Source organism: Lynx rufus, unplaced genomic scaffold (genome assembly GCF_022079265.1).
Source record: "Lynx rufus isolate CCGP_SWC_20201006 ecotype Redwood Valley unplaced genomic scaffold, mLynRuf1.p SCAF_8, whole genome shotgun sequence".
NCBI classification, from domain to species: domain Eukaryota; kingdom Metazoa; phylum Chordata; class Mammalia; order Carnivora; family Felidae; genus Lynx; species Lynx rufus.
This window is the reverse complement of record NW_025814896.1, coordinates 90,632,251-90,649,124: the sequence shown is the minus strand read 5'-3', so window position 1 is coordinate 90,649,124 and position 16,874 is coordinate 90,632,251. Positions and strand designations below refer to the sequence as shown.

General features: G+C 40.6%; 1 protein-coding gene across 5 annotated transcripts in view; it reads right to left on the bottom strand.

Annotated features, from left to right (window-relative positions):
• The window catches only part of TET3 (tet methylcytosine dioxygenase 3), a 107,209-nt gene that overhangs the window by 26,811 nt on the left and 63,524 nt on the right, over nucleotides 1-16,874 (bottom strand). For all 5 annotated transcript variants that reach the window (XM_047069015.1, XM_047069014.1, XM_047069013.1 and 2 more), the window contains one exon: nucleotides 5,607-5,697. In XM_047069015.1, the coding sequence (XP_046924971.1) occupies nucleotides 5,607-5,697 (91 nt within the window). The remainder of the gene's footprint in view (nucleotides 1-5,606; nucleotides 5,698-16,874) is intronic.

The following is a 16,874-nucleotide window of genomic DNA, read 5'->3' as shown; positions in this document are numbered from 1 at the left end:
GACCTGCCCAAGGCCACACAACTATGGTGCCACAGGCATCGGTGGCTTGAATGCTCTCCCAGCCACTTTCTGGCTGCAGCACTGTAGTCAAATGACTGAAGTTCTCAAGGCCTGAGTTTCCTAATCTAACATGAAGATAGAAAGGGCCCATACTTTCCAGGCTTGGAAGGAGAACAAATGACATAATCCATAGGGATGCACTGTTTTAAGTGTTTTGAAGCTCCTGCGTGAGGGTTAGAGAGCCTGCTAAATATTAATTCTTAACAACGTAAGTAGCCATCTTACTGAACCGTCTTATTTTTAATAGCTTTTTAGCTTCAGGCACAAAATCATATCATCGACAAACAGGGTGATTTGTCACCTCCTCCTGTTCACTCTTCATGCCCTTCTTTCACTCTCTTGCCTCACTGTACCAGCCAAGGCTTCTGAAGTGCTAGTGGGCATCTCTGCTTATTTCCTCACTTGACTGTAAAATGTTGCCAACTATTCATCACTGAGAAGGAAGCTAGCTGAGTTTGGGAAAGAGACAGAGACTGACTTAGTTTGAAGGCATCTTCAAGCCTTGGTTTTTAATCAAGAATGGGTTCTTTTTATCAAAAGCACTTTTAGCAACAAAGGACACAGATGACTGTTGTTTTTTTTTTTTTTTCCTTTGATCAATTAATATGAATGTGCTATTTTAACAGAGTATCTAAATCAAACTATCCTTATATTTCTATAACGAATCCACTCTGGTCATGGCCCTTTTTAATATACTACTTTAATAGAAAGATATCTCATCATACACACTACAGTTAACATAGTCTCTACAAACACACATAGACAATTACACATACAGGTATCCCTCACCTTTCAGAAGCTCATGTTATGCCACTTTGCTTTTACAAAAGACCTACATCAGTACCTGTTTTTTTGGTAACCAGAAGAAATCCAAAGAGAATTTTTGCTTTTACGAAAAAAGGCAAAGAGTGACAATAGCGTTCAGCGTTCGTTTGGCAACGAGCCATTACAGAGGCAATGCACACCCCAAGTGGTGTCGCGAGAGTGGCGCCACCAAGCTCCTGGCCCAGGAACTGCACTCAGCATTCCAGCCACCAGACAGCGGAACTGTGTCTGTGAGCATCTGTGCTTTATCTTGATTTATCTTAAGGTATCAGAAAAGCCTAAAAGAGATTATTTTTGGGGGTCCAGGAACACTCAGACGTTTTCCCATATACATTAATGGTAACTGTTTCTTCGCTTCATTGCCATTTTCAGTTTAGGAAAGTTTTCAAAGGGATGCTCTACTTTTGGGTAGCGAGGGAGATCTGTATTCCTTTATCTCATCCACTCCACTTCCAGGAATCTCCACACCTCTGAAATAACTGTACAGATACATCAAGACTTAGGCACAAGGTGTTCCTTGTGCCAACAACTGAAAAATTAGGAACTGAAATATCTAGTACAGAATTGGCTAAACTATAATAAATATAATAAACTTCCGTATGTTGGAAAACCATGTAGCCATTAAAAGGGATTCGACAGAATTCTATGTACTAACATGGAAGAAATTAAGCTGGGGGCTGGAGGGGTAGCGGCTACAAATAGTGGGTACATTATGACTGATCCCATTTGGTTTAAAATCTCTCTCTATATATGCGCATCTATAAATGCTGACAAAAAACTAAAGAGTAGACATCAAACTTTTTAAAAAAGGTTTCTTCTGGATAATTGCTGGAAGGCTTTATTCTAAACTTTTTTAAAAAAAGACTTACAGATAGGTTTTATTTTGGTAACTGGGAAAGAGAATACATTTTTTTAAAGTATTGATGTACGGTTTCTTTGGTTTCTTGAGTGAAACAGAGCACACTGTCAAGGTGAAAAGTGTTTCTGATAATTAGCACATTAAAATTCTAAGGCTATGTTAGTCCCTTATAGAATGTGTTTGGAGACAGGACTCTGGGGGAGTTTATATAGTGTGGCCTGTCTCAAGAGGAAAAGACCAGATAGTGCTGCTTTTGTTTGGTTCCTGGAAAACTTTCAATTTCACAAACATTTATCAGGAAGTGGCCCCCAAGTGCAAGGCCTGGGTGCTTGGTGTGTCCTGGGGTCCCTGTGGGATGAACAGCCCGAGGCGTCCACGCTGCTCTCACCAAAACAGGATATTGTGTTCCCCTCAGGAGGGTGAGCAGAGGACACTGACGCGAGCTCTCTGACCAGTACCTTCCCCCCATCCCACCCGTCAGAGGAACACTTTCTGCACTGAACTTCGTATTCAAGAGCAAATAAAAGGGCCAAGCACTCTGATCAGCTAGACCTTTTCTTTTTCTTTTTTTTTTCCTTCAAACGAGAAATTTCTCTGTGCTTACTGACAACCAATCAACTCCGGATTTAGCTCTTTTTTCTTAAATGTCTTACTCTCTGGCCTACCATTAAAATGATATTCTAGAACATCTGAATAATGTTCATTCCTGCATACAGATGAACTCCTAGACCCTAAGCTAAGTCTGAAAAGAATAGGCTGAAACCTTATCTTGAGAGATAACCTGATCATCTTAGCAAGTGGTTCTCAAAGGATGGTGCTGAGATCAGCATCACTTGGGAATTTGGGAGGAATACAGACTCTCAGGTCTCATCCCAGCCCTTCTGGGTCAGGAATTCTGGGGTAGGGCCAAGGATCTGTGCTTTCACAAGCACTCCAGGAGACCCTGAAGCACGCTCAAGTTTGATAACCACTGACCTAAAGTTGTACTTCTTTGGGGTTACCTCTATCACCCAGTAATGAGACTAGTTCCCTAAACTCAGAGGATCTGCTAGCACAGTGGTGATTCTCTGTTTTTAGAATAAACATTTCATGAGCTCCTAGGCTGCAGAGAATCCCCTTCCCAGATAGACGACATGGGGCTCTGTGCAGCACACCATTCTGAGATACGGGTTTGTACAACTGACCACAAGAATGTACATCAATGGGGACCTGGATTCCCATGTGTGGAACCCATAAATAAATTGGGATAATATTTTAGGATTTGCGTTTGACCGCCCCTCCTTTTTCCAAATCTTTACCAGAGAAGCTAAAAGCATCAACGTCTCCTTGATTTCAGCTCGTTTCCCCTTCCTGACTTTGGCCCACTTCTGGCGGTAGAGTGGTCCTGTAGAGAGAAGGTGGGGGAGACAGCCTGGACCATTCACAAACTAGACCCCCAGCCTGGTGATGTTCACTGGTTATTCATTCCTCTCCTTGTCCCACAAGAAGACTTAAAAAAAAAAAAAAAAGATGTCTATTAAGATAAAAACAGGTGATGAAATCAGAGTAAAGGGGTGGGGGGGAGATGAACGTAACATTGGTACACAGAATGCAAGCAGTACGGTCTTGTGTGTATTTTTGAGAGACGAGCCTAGAAAATTTCATCATATGAGAAATCAGGAAGCTAATGAAGGTTCCTTAGGATTATGTCAAAAGGACTCAGGAGTGAACCTGAATAGGTTCTCATGGGCCAAAGATGAGAAATTACATTCCTCCCAATAGGGGGTACACAAATCTGGCTCTAAGCTTACCCAGCAGCCAACAAAGATGGAAATACAATCTGTTACATAATTTACAAGGTCCTTAAGATAAAAATAAACCAGCTGCTGAGGAAAAACACAAGTATTCCTGGTCTCGACAGGAATTCCTCCCTTGGATCAGTTTCTGAAGATTCTACAGTTGGCTGTTATTTTTAAAGCAATGGGGGGGGGGGAGGACAAATCTCAACTTTATCACTATCTCTTAATCCTTGTTTCAAAACATACTCTTCCATAACTAAAAGTTATTTAGAGAGCTGTCTAGAAATTTTGTAGAACTGTTTCCAAGAAACAAACACAAAAACTGTCCCAGGTCAACTTGTACATGTGACTCCCCTGCAACCCTCAACCTGCAAATAAGAGCGTCGCTATTTCTTACCAAAAAGTCACTGGCCAAAATGCTGCCTGCCCCAACCCTGGCACCGCAATGCACACGCACGTTGGCACACGAAGGCACACACATGCTACACACACCTTGTTTTAAATGTTTCCTTCTCACGGCCTCAGAGGTCCACTTTCAAGCAGGCTTGAATTTACAGATTGAGTCTTTGAATGTTTTTCTGATGGGCTACTTTGAATACAAATGTTGCCAGATGGTACAGGACAATTAAGAGTCGTAATGGGAGATCACAGTCCTCTATCCATCTTACCATTTATTGACTCAAGGATGCCAATACAGTTTTTCAGTTCAAATTCATGTTCCCTGCTAGACTGATGACAGGATTCACTTGGCTCCCCTGCTCAGACAAAATATGGTACCCAGATCTGAGGAAACTCTAAGCCACTCTGCCTTCCACACATCTGTGTGTATATGATGTATACGTATGAGCAAACATGTTTATGTCTACATACTAATGCTTGTTATAAGATCTCAATCAGTAGATGTTGTATGAGACAAGATACCCTATATGTGGTACTTCCCTATAAGCACTAAGTGCTTTCCAGACATCAATTCAGTTTATCTTCATAATTCTCCTACAATGTGTATGTACTTTTACATTATCTCCATTTTGCAGATAAGAAAACTGAGTCACAGAGCAGTAGAGCAACTTACCCAAGGGCTCAGCAGGAAGTGGCAGGGCCAGGATTAGACCTTACGTCTAGTTTCAGCGTTCACATGCTCTCAATCACCAAGCTATTTTACCTTTCTGTACATTGGAACTCATAGCATTTAATATCTGCTGTGGACCCACCCATAAAATTTAAAGTCTCTAGCTACACGAGCTGCTTAGAAAAACAAAACCGGGCTGTTATGTAAAAACCGTGTAGTCTTGAGTTTGAATTCTAAGTGTCAGTGTAAACTCATGATGTATTTAATCACAATCAAGAACAAAAATAAAAAATCTACACATACATCTTAGCTCTTTCTACTGAAATGGCCTAGAAATGATGAGCACACCTCGTACCAGAGTTTGTTTTCTGAAAACTTTTTCCCCCAATAAAAAGGACCAGGACTTCGTGGATAGACACAGAATGCGAGCCCAGATCATACAGTCGTACAAGGAATCGAGAAAGCTATGAGAGACTCCTGGGATGGTATCAGAACGACTCAGGACACACTGAATAGGCGCCTACTGGCCAAAGAGGAGACATTATATTCTTCCTAGTGGAGGTACAAAATAGCACCTATAAAGTAGTTTTGAAAAACAAGAAAGAATGAAAAAATGATGTGATTTCCATGAAGTCTTTAGCTCTGACTGTGAACTTATAGGCCACAGAGAGGGCAGAAGAACATGACAATAGCACAGAAAAGCCAGCAGCAAAATTCAGACCTCAGGAAACACTATGGGACACAGAGTCATTTAACCAGACCTCATCAGTAAGAAAATATTTCAAGAGAGAGAGAAAAGCCGGGGAGGGGAAGATCTAGAGGGCAGACCAACAGACAGAGAGAGAAATCCAGAAGCACTGTGGTGAGAATTCCATATTCAACCCTCCACAGTCCAGATATCCTGGCTTCCTTTCTGTGTGTGGTCTGGTCAAGGAAATGAAAACGAGAGGTGCTTCAATTCCATGCTCTACTAACAACTTGCCCAGCTCTCCTTGGACATTTGTGCGTCACTCACCGCTCCTCCATGAGTTCCCGGATAGAGGCTACCGTGGGGCCAGATCCCAGGTGAGTATAATATGGACCTTCATCTTTCTCCACTATTTGTTCTGCAGAAACACAGAGTAAACATTATTTGGAGGCATCAACTCATCAACATTAATTTAGCAAGTCAAACCACCAACAGGAAAACTAATGGGCACGTTACAAAGCAGGAAATTTGAGTGGCTTATAAATATGTGAAAATGTGTTCAACTCCATTAGGAATCATTAATACAAATTAAAATCACAGTGAAACACCGTAACACACAGGGCATATTGGCAAAAACTGAAGAATCTGGTAAAATCAAGTGTCGTCAAGATTGTGGTGTAACCACTCTGCAATTAAGTTTACTACTCTGTGTGTTTAGACTGGGGTAGGCAAGCCACTCTACTACAAGGGATATACACAAAAGAATAAAAAATAATGACTCCAACAGATACTTGGATGCCAATTTCACAGCAGCATTATTCACAAGAGCCAAAAGGTGAAAACAACACAAAAGTCCATCGACAGACGGACAAAATTCGGGGTATCTACACAATGGAATATTACCCAACCAGAAAAAGGAATGAAGTTCTGATACATGCCACACCATGGATGAGCCTGGAAAGCATTACGGTGAAATAAGCCAGACACAAAAGGACAACTATTGCATAATTCCATTTAGATTAGATATCCAGAATAGGCAAGTTCATAGAGGTAAAAATTAGAGGTCACCAGGGGCTGGGAGGGGTGGAGAAGGAGGACTTATTGCCTCGTGGGTACCGAGTTTCCGTTTAGGGGGATGAAACAGTTTTGGAAACGGGTAGTGGTGACGGTTGTACAATATTGTGAGTGTAGTTAATGCCACTAAACCGTACACTTAAAAACAGTGTACAAAAATGGCAAATTTTATGTTACGTACATTTTACCACAATTTTAAAAAAGGAAGGAATGAAGGACTGACACATGCTACAATGTAGATAAACCTCAAAAACATTATGCTCAGTGAAAGAAGCATCACATACTGTATGATCCCATGCATATGAAACCTCCAGAATGGGTGAAGCCACAGAAATAGAAAGCAGATTGACAGCTGCCGGAGGCTGGGAGGAGGGAAAGAACGTGTGAGTAACTGCTAAGTGAGTACGGGGTTTGGTTTTGGGGTGACGAACGTGTTTTGGAACTAGACAGAGGTGGTGGTTGTCCACTGTAACTATACTAAATGCCACGCAACTGCTTACTTTAAAATAGTTCATTTTATATGACGCTCACTACAATTATTTTTAAAAAGAACAAATTATCGCTGCACACAACATGGATGAATTTTAAATGAATTTTTCTCAGTGAAAGAAACGCGACCCAAATGACTATGTAATAGTAGCTGTGGAAAGCAGTTTTGACGGGCTACTACAAGGCTAAAAACGAAAAGAACTTTCCACAAATACTGTACTATAGTTGGTAAGTTTGTTTTATGTCTAAAGAAAATACAACAACTAAATGCAACGTGGTATCCCACATTGGTCCTCGAATAGGAAAAGGACATCAGTGGAAACACTGACAAAATCCAAAGTCTGCAGTTAATAGTATTGTACCAACAGGAATGTCTTATTTTTAAATGCACCATGATCATGTAAGACATTAGGGGCAGCTGGATAAAGGGTATACAGGAACTCTCTGTACCAATTCTGCAACTCTTCTATAAATGTAAAATTATCTCAAAATTAAAAGCTTTCAAAAAATAAAAAAACTAGGCAGCGCACCCCACTTTACTGATTCTGTCCTATAAGAAATCTTAGTTACATGCATCAAAACACAGGTACAAAGATTTTCAGAGCAACACTGTTTGCAATAGTCAAAACTGTAAACCTATAATCCAGCAACAGTGAATAAATACAATGTAGCACAGTCGTGCAATGGGTTCTATCTAGCACTGAGAATCCACAACCTTCCACAACATGGTTGAATACCACAACATCACGGCAAGTGAAAGACGCATACCAAAGAACAAAAGCAGTAAGATTACATTTAAATAATATACAAAAACAGCCTCAACTAAACTATACTATTTAAAGGCCCACACAGAGGTGGTAAAATTACCAGGTTGAAATATGAGCTTGCAGACATTCAACGGTTTTTTATCTACAAACGATGGTGATTTTATATGGTTGTATAAAGAAACACAAGAAAATCATTGTCACAAGTTGAGAGAGTTGTTGCCTCTGGAGGGTGGAAGAGGAATGTGAACAGGGCCGGTGTACAGGGATCAAGGTTGTGATTACACCGGTATTCACTTTATACATTTTCATTGAGTTGTATATGAATGTTCTGCATACTTTCCACTATCATTCACGATTTTTTTTTTAATTTTTTTTTCAACGTTCATTTATCTTTGGGACAGAGAGAGACAGAGCATGAACGGGCGAGGGGCAGAGAGAGAGGGAGACACAGAATCGGAAACAGGCTCCAGGCTCCGAGCCATCAGCCCAGAGCCCGACGCGGGGCTCGAACTCACGGACCGCGAGATCGTGACCTGGCTGAAGTCGGACGCTTAACCGACTGCGCCACCCAGGCACCCCTCACGATTTTTTTTAATGCAAAAAAAAAAAAAAAAACCTGTCACACCTATTTTATGCAGAACATTATGCTCAACTTTATGGGGGATTCAAGATGGGATAATAGGTGATGGCTGCCTTTCAAGAGTTTATGATCTACCTGGATAGATAAGATCCACACAGAAGAAACTACCTAATGGCATTTCAAATTAATGGGGAAAGATGAATTTTTCAGTGCATGATACTGACAAAAAGTCTGATCCACACTTAATACCTTACCCCAAAATACATTCCCCAAATAGTTGGAGGATTTTTTAATTTTTTTAAAAAAATATTTATTTACATTTGAGAAAGACAGTGCATGAGTGGGGGAGGGGCAGAGAGGTTGGAGACAGAATCTGAAGCAGGCGCCAGGCTCCGAGCTGTCAGCCTAGAGCCTGATGCGGGGCCAAACCCACAAGCAGCGAGATCGTGACCAGAGCTGAAGTCGGATGCTCAACTGACTGAGCCACCCAGGCGCCTCTAGTTGGAGGATTTAAATACAAAAAAAATTTAGACGATGCAAGTTCTGAAAGGAAAACAATGGGAGGTTTTTTGGTTTTTTTTTTTTTTGTAAGTTTTTATTTGAGAGAGAGAGAGAGAGAGAGAGAGAGAGAGAGAGAGAGAACAAGCGGGGGAGGGGCAGAGAGAAGGAGAGCCAGAATTCCAAGCAGGCTCTGCGCCATCAGCGAAAAGCCCGACGTGGGGCTCAAACTCATGAACCCGTGAGATCATAACCTGAGCCAAGGTCAAGAGTCGGATGCCCAAGTGACTGTGCCACCCAGGCACCCCAATGGGAGAGTCTTTAAAAATAATCATGGAAATGGGAAGTCTTCTCAAAGTATAACAAGAAATTCTAAAGCTCCCCGCCCAAACCCTGATAAATTTAACTTAAAAAAAATTATAATAATAACTAACAAAAGTCAAGCTGAAAGACAAACAACACACTGAGGAGAAATATCTGGAATTCATACCAGATAAAAGGCTAATTTCCTTAATATATCAAGAGCACCTGTAGCTGAATAAGGTCAGTAATTCAAGAAAAAAATATAAAAAGGATAAAAAGGGAAATGCAAATGGCTCAAACACATGTAAAGCTACAATAAGATACCAGTTTTTCCCTTCCCTTCAGATGAGTTACCATCAATGTCTTGTGCTGATGAGGGTATAGGAAAACAGGCAGTTATAGAGGGTAATTTAGCAAAATATTAAAATAACAACTACACATGAATCCATTTGACTCAGCGATTCCAAAGAATCTCAAGTCTTCTAAGAATTTGTTTCTGGAAATGTGGATATGTACACAATTATATGTATATTCATATATATGAATATATTCATATATATGAATACATATATATGAATACTCACTGCATCTTTTGTAATGACAAAATCTGTGCAATGACAAAATGTTCCTCATGATACATTATGTATTCTAAACATATTATGGCATATCCATATAATGAACTACTGAGCACTATCAAAAGAAACCAGGCAGATCCAGATTTACTGACAAAAAATGACCTCCAAGATATTTTAGGTGGGAAAAAAGAAAGCAAATTTCAATATTGCATGTATAACATACCATAGTTAGTATATACAGTCACACATACGTTAGTATATACGCACCACATCCAAGTAAAAACAGTGTTTGTGTTACTACCCACACTAAGTGTAAGAGCAAGTCTGTGAAAATGAGTTCAGGTGTGTTCCTGTCTTTAACAACAAAGGGTGTGGAAGGCTTTCCGGCGATTATGAAGCTGGGGAGATCCTGGCCAGACTGAGGACGTCAGATCTCATTGAACCTTTCCCTGAAGCCCCTCAATAAGACGGTTTGATTCCCTCCCTCCCGCCCCCACAAAAAAGGTTTGCAATGGTGTGTGCAGTCCCTGCGGATGAACTGATGGGACACGCCTACCTCTTGTGGCTGCCACTCGTGGAGTCTCTTCATCCCCTTCATGTCCTGGGTCAGGCTCTTGTCTAAATTATCCTACCCAATCCCACCAGTTAATACACCCAAAACAAAAGTCTGACCACACCACTTCCCACTGATGACTTGGCGTGAGACAAAAGAAAGAACCCAAATTCCAGAGCAGCATCCACAAGGCCCCTCTGGAGCCGCCCGTGCACAGCGCTACAGCCTGCAGCGTTCCTGGCACACAACTGTGCCGCCCCTCCGTGTCTTTAATGTGCTTTCTCACTGACAACGGTGCCTTCCTTTATTTCTCTCTTTGGAAGAACTCTCCTCTTAAGGTCTAAATGCCACCTCTTCTGTGAAACTCCAGTGCACTTCTCAGGTCCGCTTTGCCTCTGGATTCCCAGAACACCTTGCATACAACGGAAATATCCAGGCATGTATCACAGCACATTTTTATCATTAGCATGGCACAGCAGAACGGACATGGATTTTGCAGACAGGCCTGGGCAAATGTGACGAGTTACCTTCCCGGCCTCTAATACTCATGCCTTCAACTACACAGAGGGCTCCGTGCAGTATTTGGCGCATAATATGAACTCAATAGGCAGCTGCTGTCCAGACTCTGCCAAACAAATTGTGCGACCGTGGCCAAATTACACAACCCTTATGAGCCTTAAAAGCAGTTAAAATAATGTTCCTACATTACGGAGTTGTTAAAGATTAGATGAGATGTAGTCACCTAGTACTGTTCTCAACCGATCAATGCTTAAATGTTTCATGAATGAATGAATATTTTCAAGTAAAGGATTAAAAATGACTTGCTCCAAATATACACTATTTTGAACCATAAAACAGAGAGCATTACAGAAGGGAACATATGGAGTGTGGGGGTGGGGGGATACCAGGGGAGGGGAGGGAAAGAAAATGTAAGAATGTGGGTGCTGGAGGTAGTGGTCTGAAAGCTCTTTATAGGCACTAGGAGACTACATGGTATATAAAAAGTAGAACCTAAGAATATGCCAGAACTTCTGGGCCCTATTCCAGTTTCTATTATCTGGAAAAAAGTCAAAGTAATGGACTGACTGCAGGATCTTCCACTGGAACTAGAACATAATGTAGCTTTTAGTGACTACCTTCTGCCCCAAATCAGAAAAGCTCAAAACTTACATAGTTAAAGGCAGAGAAAGATTTTCAAGGAGAAGATGCAAACTAAGTCTTGGCAACTCCACCCTAGCAGCTATGAAAAAAGATAAAGATCCAAAACCGAGCCAACCTAGAAACTGGATGGTCGGTCAGGTTTCTCTGGGAAGGCCCTTAGAACACCAAGGGCAGACATAGCTCCAAGTACTAAACAAAAAGCAAAATTATTCTTTCCCTTTTAGAGGTTCATAAGGCAGCCCAAGGAGCCCTTCGGAAGCATTTACTTTTAATTATATCCTTTTTCCTGTTTTACATATATAAAAAATACGTAAGATATATGTACAGATAGACTTTAAATTATAGAGACAAACAGATCCCTTTCCTGGATTATATGTCTATATCAGGGAGAAGATATTCTATGGAAAAAAACTAAACTTAAAACTAAGTATGCTTAGCTATAAAACTAGTATACACTTACAAACTTAATTATCCTTACATGTTTATATATCCATAAGGCTATATATCTCATTATATATATTTACATAAATATGAGAAAATACATCTCATTATATACACATATAGATAAATAGATAAATCTCGATATATCTTCTGTGTAGCAATGGGCTTATCCTCAGTTGTGGTGGGCAAGAGACAATACTTTGTCAGGTTGGGGGAATGCTCTACAGAATGCAGTATATACAGTGAATCCGTGACCAATACGTGCTTCTGTTTTTTCATGGCAAAATAAGATTTATTAACCTTTTGGTTGTGTTTAATGCTATAATCTTAAATTTAATACATGAGTTTACCCTATTTTAGTTATAACCTATGTATGGTCTTCTGTCATTTTGTTTTCCGTGCTTGTATCCTTGGTTTTTTTCTTTCCTATCTTTTGTTATAGGTTTTGTATTTTCTATTACTCCCCACCCCATACCCCTGGTAATTTGGAAAAATCTACAGTATGTCTTTAGTGATGCTAAATGTGCTTTTGCAGAGAAAGAAGTTAGCACGCTTACAATTTTTCCCATCTCCTCCTTCATTTCATCTCCTGCTTTTTGTTGGTGTCCTTGTGAACATATTTCTTCCTCTCTATTATAAAAGAGATATTTAATATAAAATAATTTAAAGTATAAGTAAGTATATCACCTTCGTTTTAGGAAAAAATTATCACACTTCTTTAAATTTAGACGTCACATTTGAATACATTTAGTGTTCACTACCCGCCCCTTCATAACACAGAACTTCCCCAATCTGTTACTCATCAGACTCATCTCTAGAAAATGTGAGTTCTTGCATATTCGGAAATGTTTCAATGAAGCTTTTATGTGTGAATGGCAACTTAACTGGGTATAGAATTCCTGGGTCAAACATTTATCTTAATATTCCGAGAACTGCAATGCGCATATCCAACAAAAAATGATATCCAGCATAAATAAAGAACCCCCAACAATCAATAAGAAAAAGAGAAACACAACAGAGAAACAGGCAAATGGCTTGAACAGGTATGAAAAGGTGCTTAAACTCATTAGTCATCAGGGAAACGCACATTAAAGCCACAACGAGATACACCTACCACAACGGCAGGAAGACTTAATACTGTTTGCTGGTGAGGATGTGGAGCACCAGCGGTAGGAGTTTACACTGTCACAACACTTTGGAAAACGAATAGTACCAACTAGAGCCGAACATACACAATTTCAGTGTCATTAGGTATATACCCAACAGAAATATGTAAATGTATATGTGTATGTTCTGAGAGACATACAGAAGAATATCTTATATCGGCATGATTCATAATAACCCCCAAATTGGAAACAATCCGAATGATCATCAGTGGTCAAATGGATAACTGTAGCCTATTCATAAAACTGAGTAGTACGCAGCAATGAGCATGAACAGGTCATAGGTACCTCTACACACACATACATAAACCTCATAAGCACGGCACTGAACAAAAAAGTCGTAACGTAAAGGAATACATGCACACATATTTATGGTAGATACCTATGAAATTCAAGAACAGGCAAACTGATCAATGTGGTTTTAAAAGTTAGAAAAGGAGTTACCACCTTAGGACAGGGGTTGGCAAAGTTTTTATGTTAAGGGCCAGATAGCAAACATTTAAGGCTCTGCGGGGCACGTAGTCTCTGTGGTAAGAGCTCATCTTTGCTGATGGAGTGAAAAGGCAGCTGTAGATAATACATAAACAAATGAGCGTGGCTATGTTCCATTAAAGCTTACGGACACTGAAATTCGGGCTTCGTATAATTTGTCAGTCATGAAATATTCTTCTTTTGATATATTTTTTAGGCCATTTAAAAACATAAACATCATATTTAGCTCCCAGAGAAGAGCCAGATATGGTCTGCAGACCTAGTGTGCTTTCGAGAGTCGGGTGCAGGTGACTGGGTGTGGGGCTGCTGAGGGGCTGGAAAAACTCTGTTTCTTGACCTAGATGTGGTTACACAAGTACGTGCCTTTCATAGCACTGAGTTGTACACTTAAGGTTTATGTACCTTCCTATATGTGTTTCAATCAAAAGAATGTTTTTTAAAAGTATTTCTTTTAAGTTAAAAAAAAAACTGAACATGTGTGACTAACTTAATTTGTCAGTTAATTTATTGGTAGACTATTCTTCATTCTTGAAATTCAGGAAGTTCCTCAGGATCATTATTTGTTGATTTTTATTCGTTTTCTTTCATTTCAGAAAAGTTTTCTATTCTTTGACTCTTGCCTTTGTTCAGTTTGTTCTAGGCTCTTCACCAGTGACTGCCAGTATTTCTGACAGAATGAATCTGTGTATAGAATCCCTCCCCCTGCCTCTCTTCCGTACCCCTTATCTCCCCACTCTACGATCATTCCTGTTTTCTTTTCCTGTTTTGGAGTGACCTCCAAGTCCCTCTTCCTCACTGATTTGTCCTTCCTGTAACTCTGATTCCGCTTTTTCCAGCCTCTAGTGCAGCTGTGCGGGCTTTATGCAAGAGCACACTTCTGGAATTTAATCCATACCTCTTGTGGCTTCTTTGTAACTCTATTCTAGCACCTCACCTTTCACCTCCTGTTTCAGAGAGAACATCTTTTTCAACTTCCTTGACAGTATATATAATTTCTTCAAGCTTCTGTTTTTTCTAATGTAAGTTTTCATTCTAAATGTTATAATAATCCCTCCCCTTTTCCCATAGAATCTGAATGGGTTGCGTGTTGGTTGCTTATTAATTCATCTTTCCGTGGAAAAAGTTCATCTCCAGGGTTTCTCCCCTTCGGCACTATAGTTTGGACTAGATAGCCCTGTGTTGTAATGCCCTGCATATCACTGTAGAATATTCAGCAGCATCCCTGGCCTCTACCCACTAGATGCCAGTAGCACCACACCGACTGTGACAGCAGAAACTGTCCGTGCATTGCCAAATGTCCCCTGGGGAGAAGAGGGGCAAAACAGCCCCTCGTTGAAAGCCACTGGTCTACTCATTTGCCCCAAAAGAGAATGAGTAGAATCTCCTTATTGGACACTGCTCAAATTCTTCCTTACACTTTAAGCTAGAGAACTGGATGCTGTAGAGGTTTCAATTATTAGTTCAAAAGTTCAACAGCCTGAAGGGGGATGGGAAGAATTGGGGCTGGCTGTTGACTGTCGCAACTGGGAAATTTCATCTCTAGGCACTCAGTTGTTGGGACCAACGCCTCTAAATATACACCTATTTTGTGTGTTGAGGGCTGGGTCATGCTCTGTCTTGATGCTAGGATTTTGGTTCTTTTCCTCATATGGGAGTAAGCTGGTCACTCTGATAAGACATCAAGTTAAAATAAAGCCCCACAGATTGCAGGATTTTTGTTTGGTGGTTCAGCAAATATTTCTCTGTGCACAATGGCCTTTGTTTGGTGCTGCTGGCCCTCGGCTACAAAGCTGGCTCCTAGGATATGGCTTCCAATCTCTCTGGCCAACTGTCCTCACCCCATTCCTCATCCCCATCAGAAGCTGGAATAGGCAGGGAAAAGGGGCTGGTTTGCATCCCCCACTTTCCAGAATGTCTTCTAGATGGATGGTTTCCAGCCCATCTCTCCAAGCTTCAGGGTCCCTCTGAGACTCCTCCAGTGTTTCTCCCAACAGTGGGGGTCGTATACATCATATCATCCTTTATTTTAATTCAACTGATCTATCTTTCTTTCTTTCTTTCTTTCTAGCATTTATTTATTGTTGACAGACAGAGAGGGACATAGCATGAGGGGGGAGGGGCAGAGAGAGAGGGAGACAAAGAATCTGATGCAGGCTCCAGGCTCTGAGCTGTCAGCACAGAACCCGATGCGGGGCTTTGAACCCACGAACCACGAGATCATGACCTGAGCCGAAGTCGGATGCTTAACTGACTGAGCCACCCAGGAGCCCCCTTAAATTGAACTGATCTTAAGCTAGCAGACAGCCCCTGGAATTCATGGTTTAAGATTGGGGCTATTTCCAAACTTCAGTTGACGAATTTTCTCTTCTGTTTTTGTCGTTCCTTTCACCAGGTTTCAGGAAAGGGTTATTTTGCTACCTTGCTTTAAGTCATTAATTCTCCTTTTAGTCTCCAACACCGTAGTAAGGTCTTCCTCCTCTACAGAGGTAGAGCAGGGAAACAGCTCAACTCTCCTTAAAGAGAAATCTGTTTTAGGTCTCATTTTGAGCAGTTGGAGCAGAAAGAAGTGAATTTTTTCCCTAAAATACATGGTAGGAGCTCAGGAGAGAAAAATCCAATTTTTGAGAAAATGTTGGTTATGTGGCTCCAGGTGCTTTTCTCTGCCCTATGCACTTAATTTTACGCTCATTAAGATAGAAAAATATGCTCTGTTCCACTTGTGTACTAGGCTAGGGAAAAAATGAAATGTATTCTTTCTGCTATCTGCAAGAGATACTAAACACAAGAAACTACTCATGACTGCCTAACAGAAAGAAGGATCCTTAATTTCTAAATGAACCTCCCGTCTTCCTGGGTCAAGGCATTTCTTCTCTTTATGCCATTGATAGAGACGATAACTGGTATAATTAATGCATAGGTGTCAAGATCACACAAAAGTTTTATGTACTGGTCTTCTTTTTCCAAACAATCCTATATAAATGCCTCAGTTTCCTGTATCAATTTCAGTGTACTTCAAGCTGACCAGATTAAGCTTATAGAACTAATTAGATTCTATTTCCATGACAGTCAATAACCAACTGCTAGCTCATTGCTTCCTGGCAGCCATAAATCCACACAGTGGGCAGGCAGATGGTTGGGCCCTACCCTGGATTAGGTGTGCTAGATGAATTTTTTGTTTTGTTTTGTTTTGTTTTTAAACTAAAATCACAGGTCAGGCTGCCTGCAGGCAGCATGCCAAGGCCTGCTGGTTATAGACACAAATACCTTTATAACATGGATACACTCACTGATGACAAAGATTAAAGGGAAGGAGATCGTGCCTAAACCCATCTGACATCTTTGTAGAGTTTAAATATGGAAGTAGAATAAGGTTGACTAGTTAACCAAAAAATATGAAGAGCACTTACCACAGTGCTCAGCACTAGTCTGAATGTTTTAGAAATACAACATTCAGTCCCTGATCCTAAGAAACCTGGGATTTAACTGATGAGACTAGTGC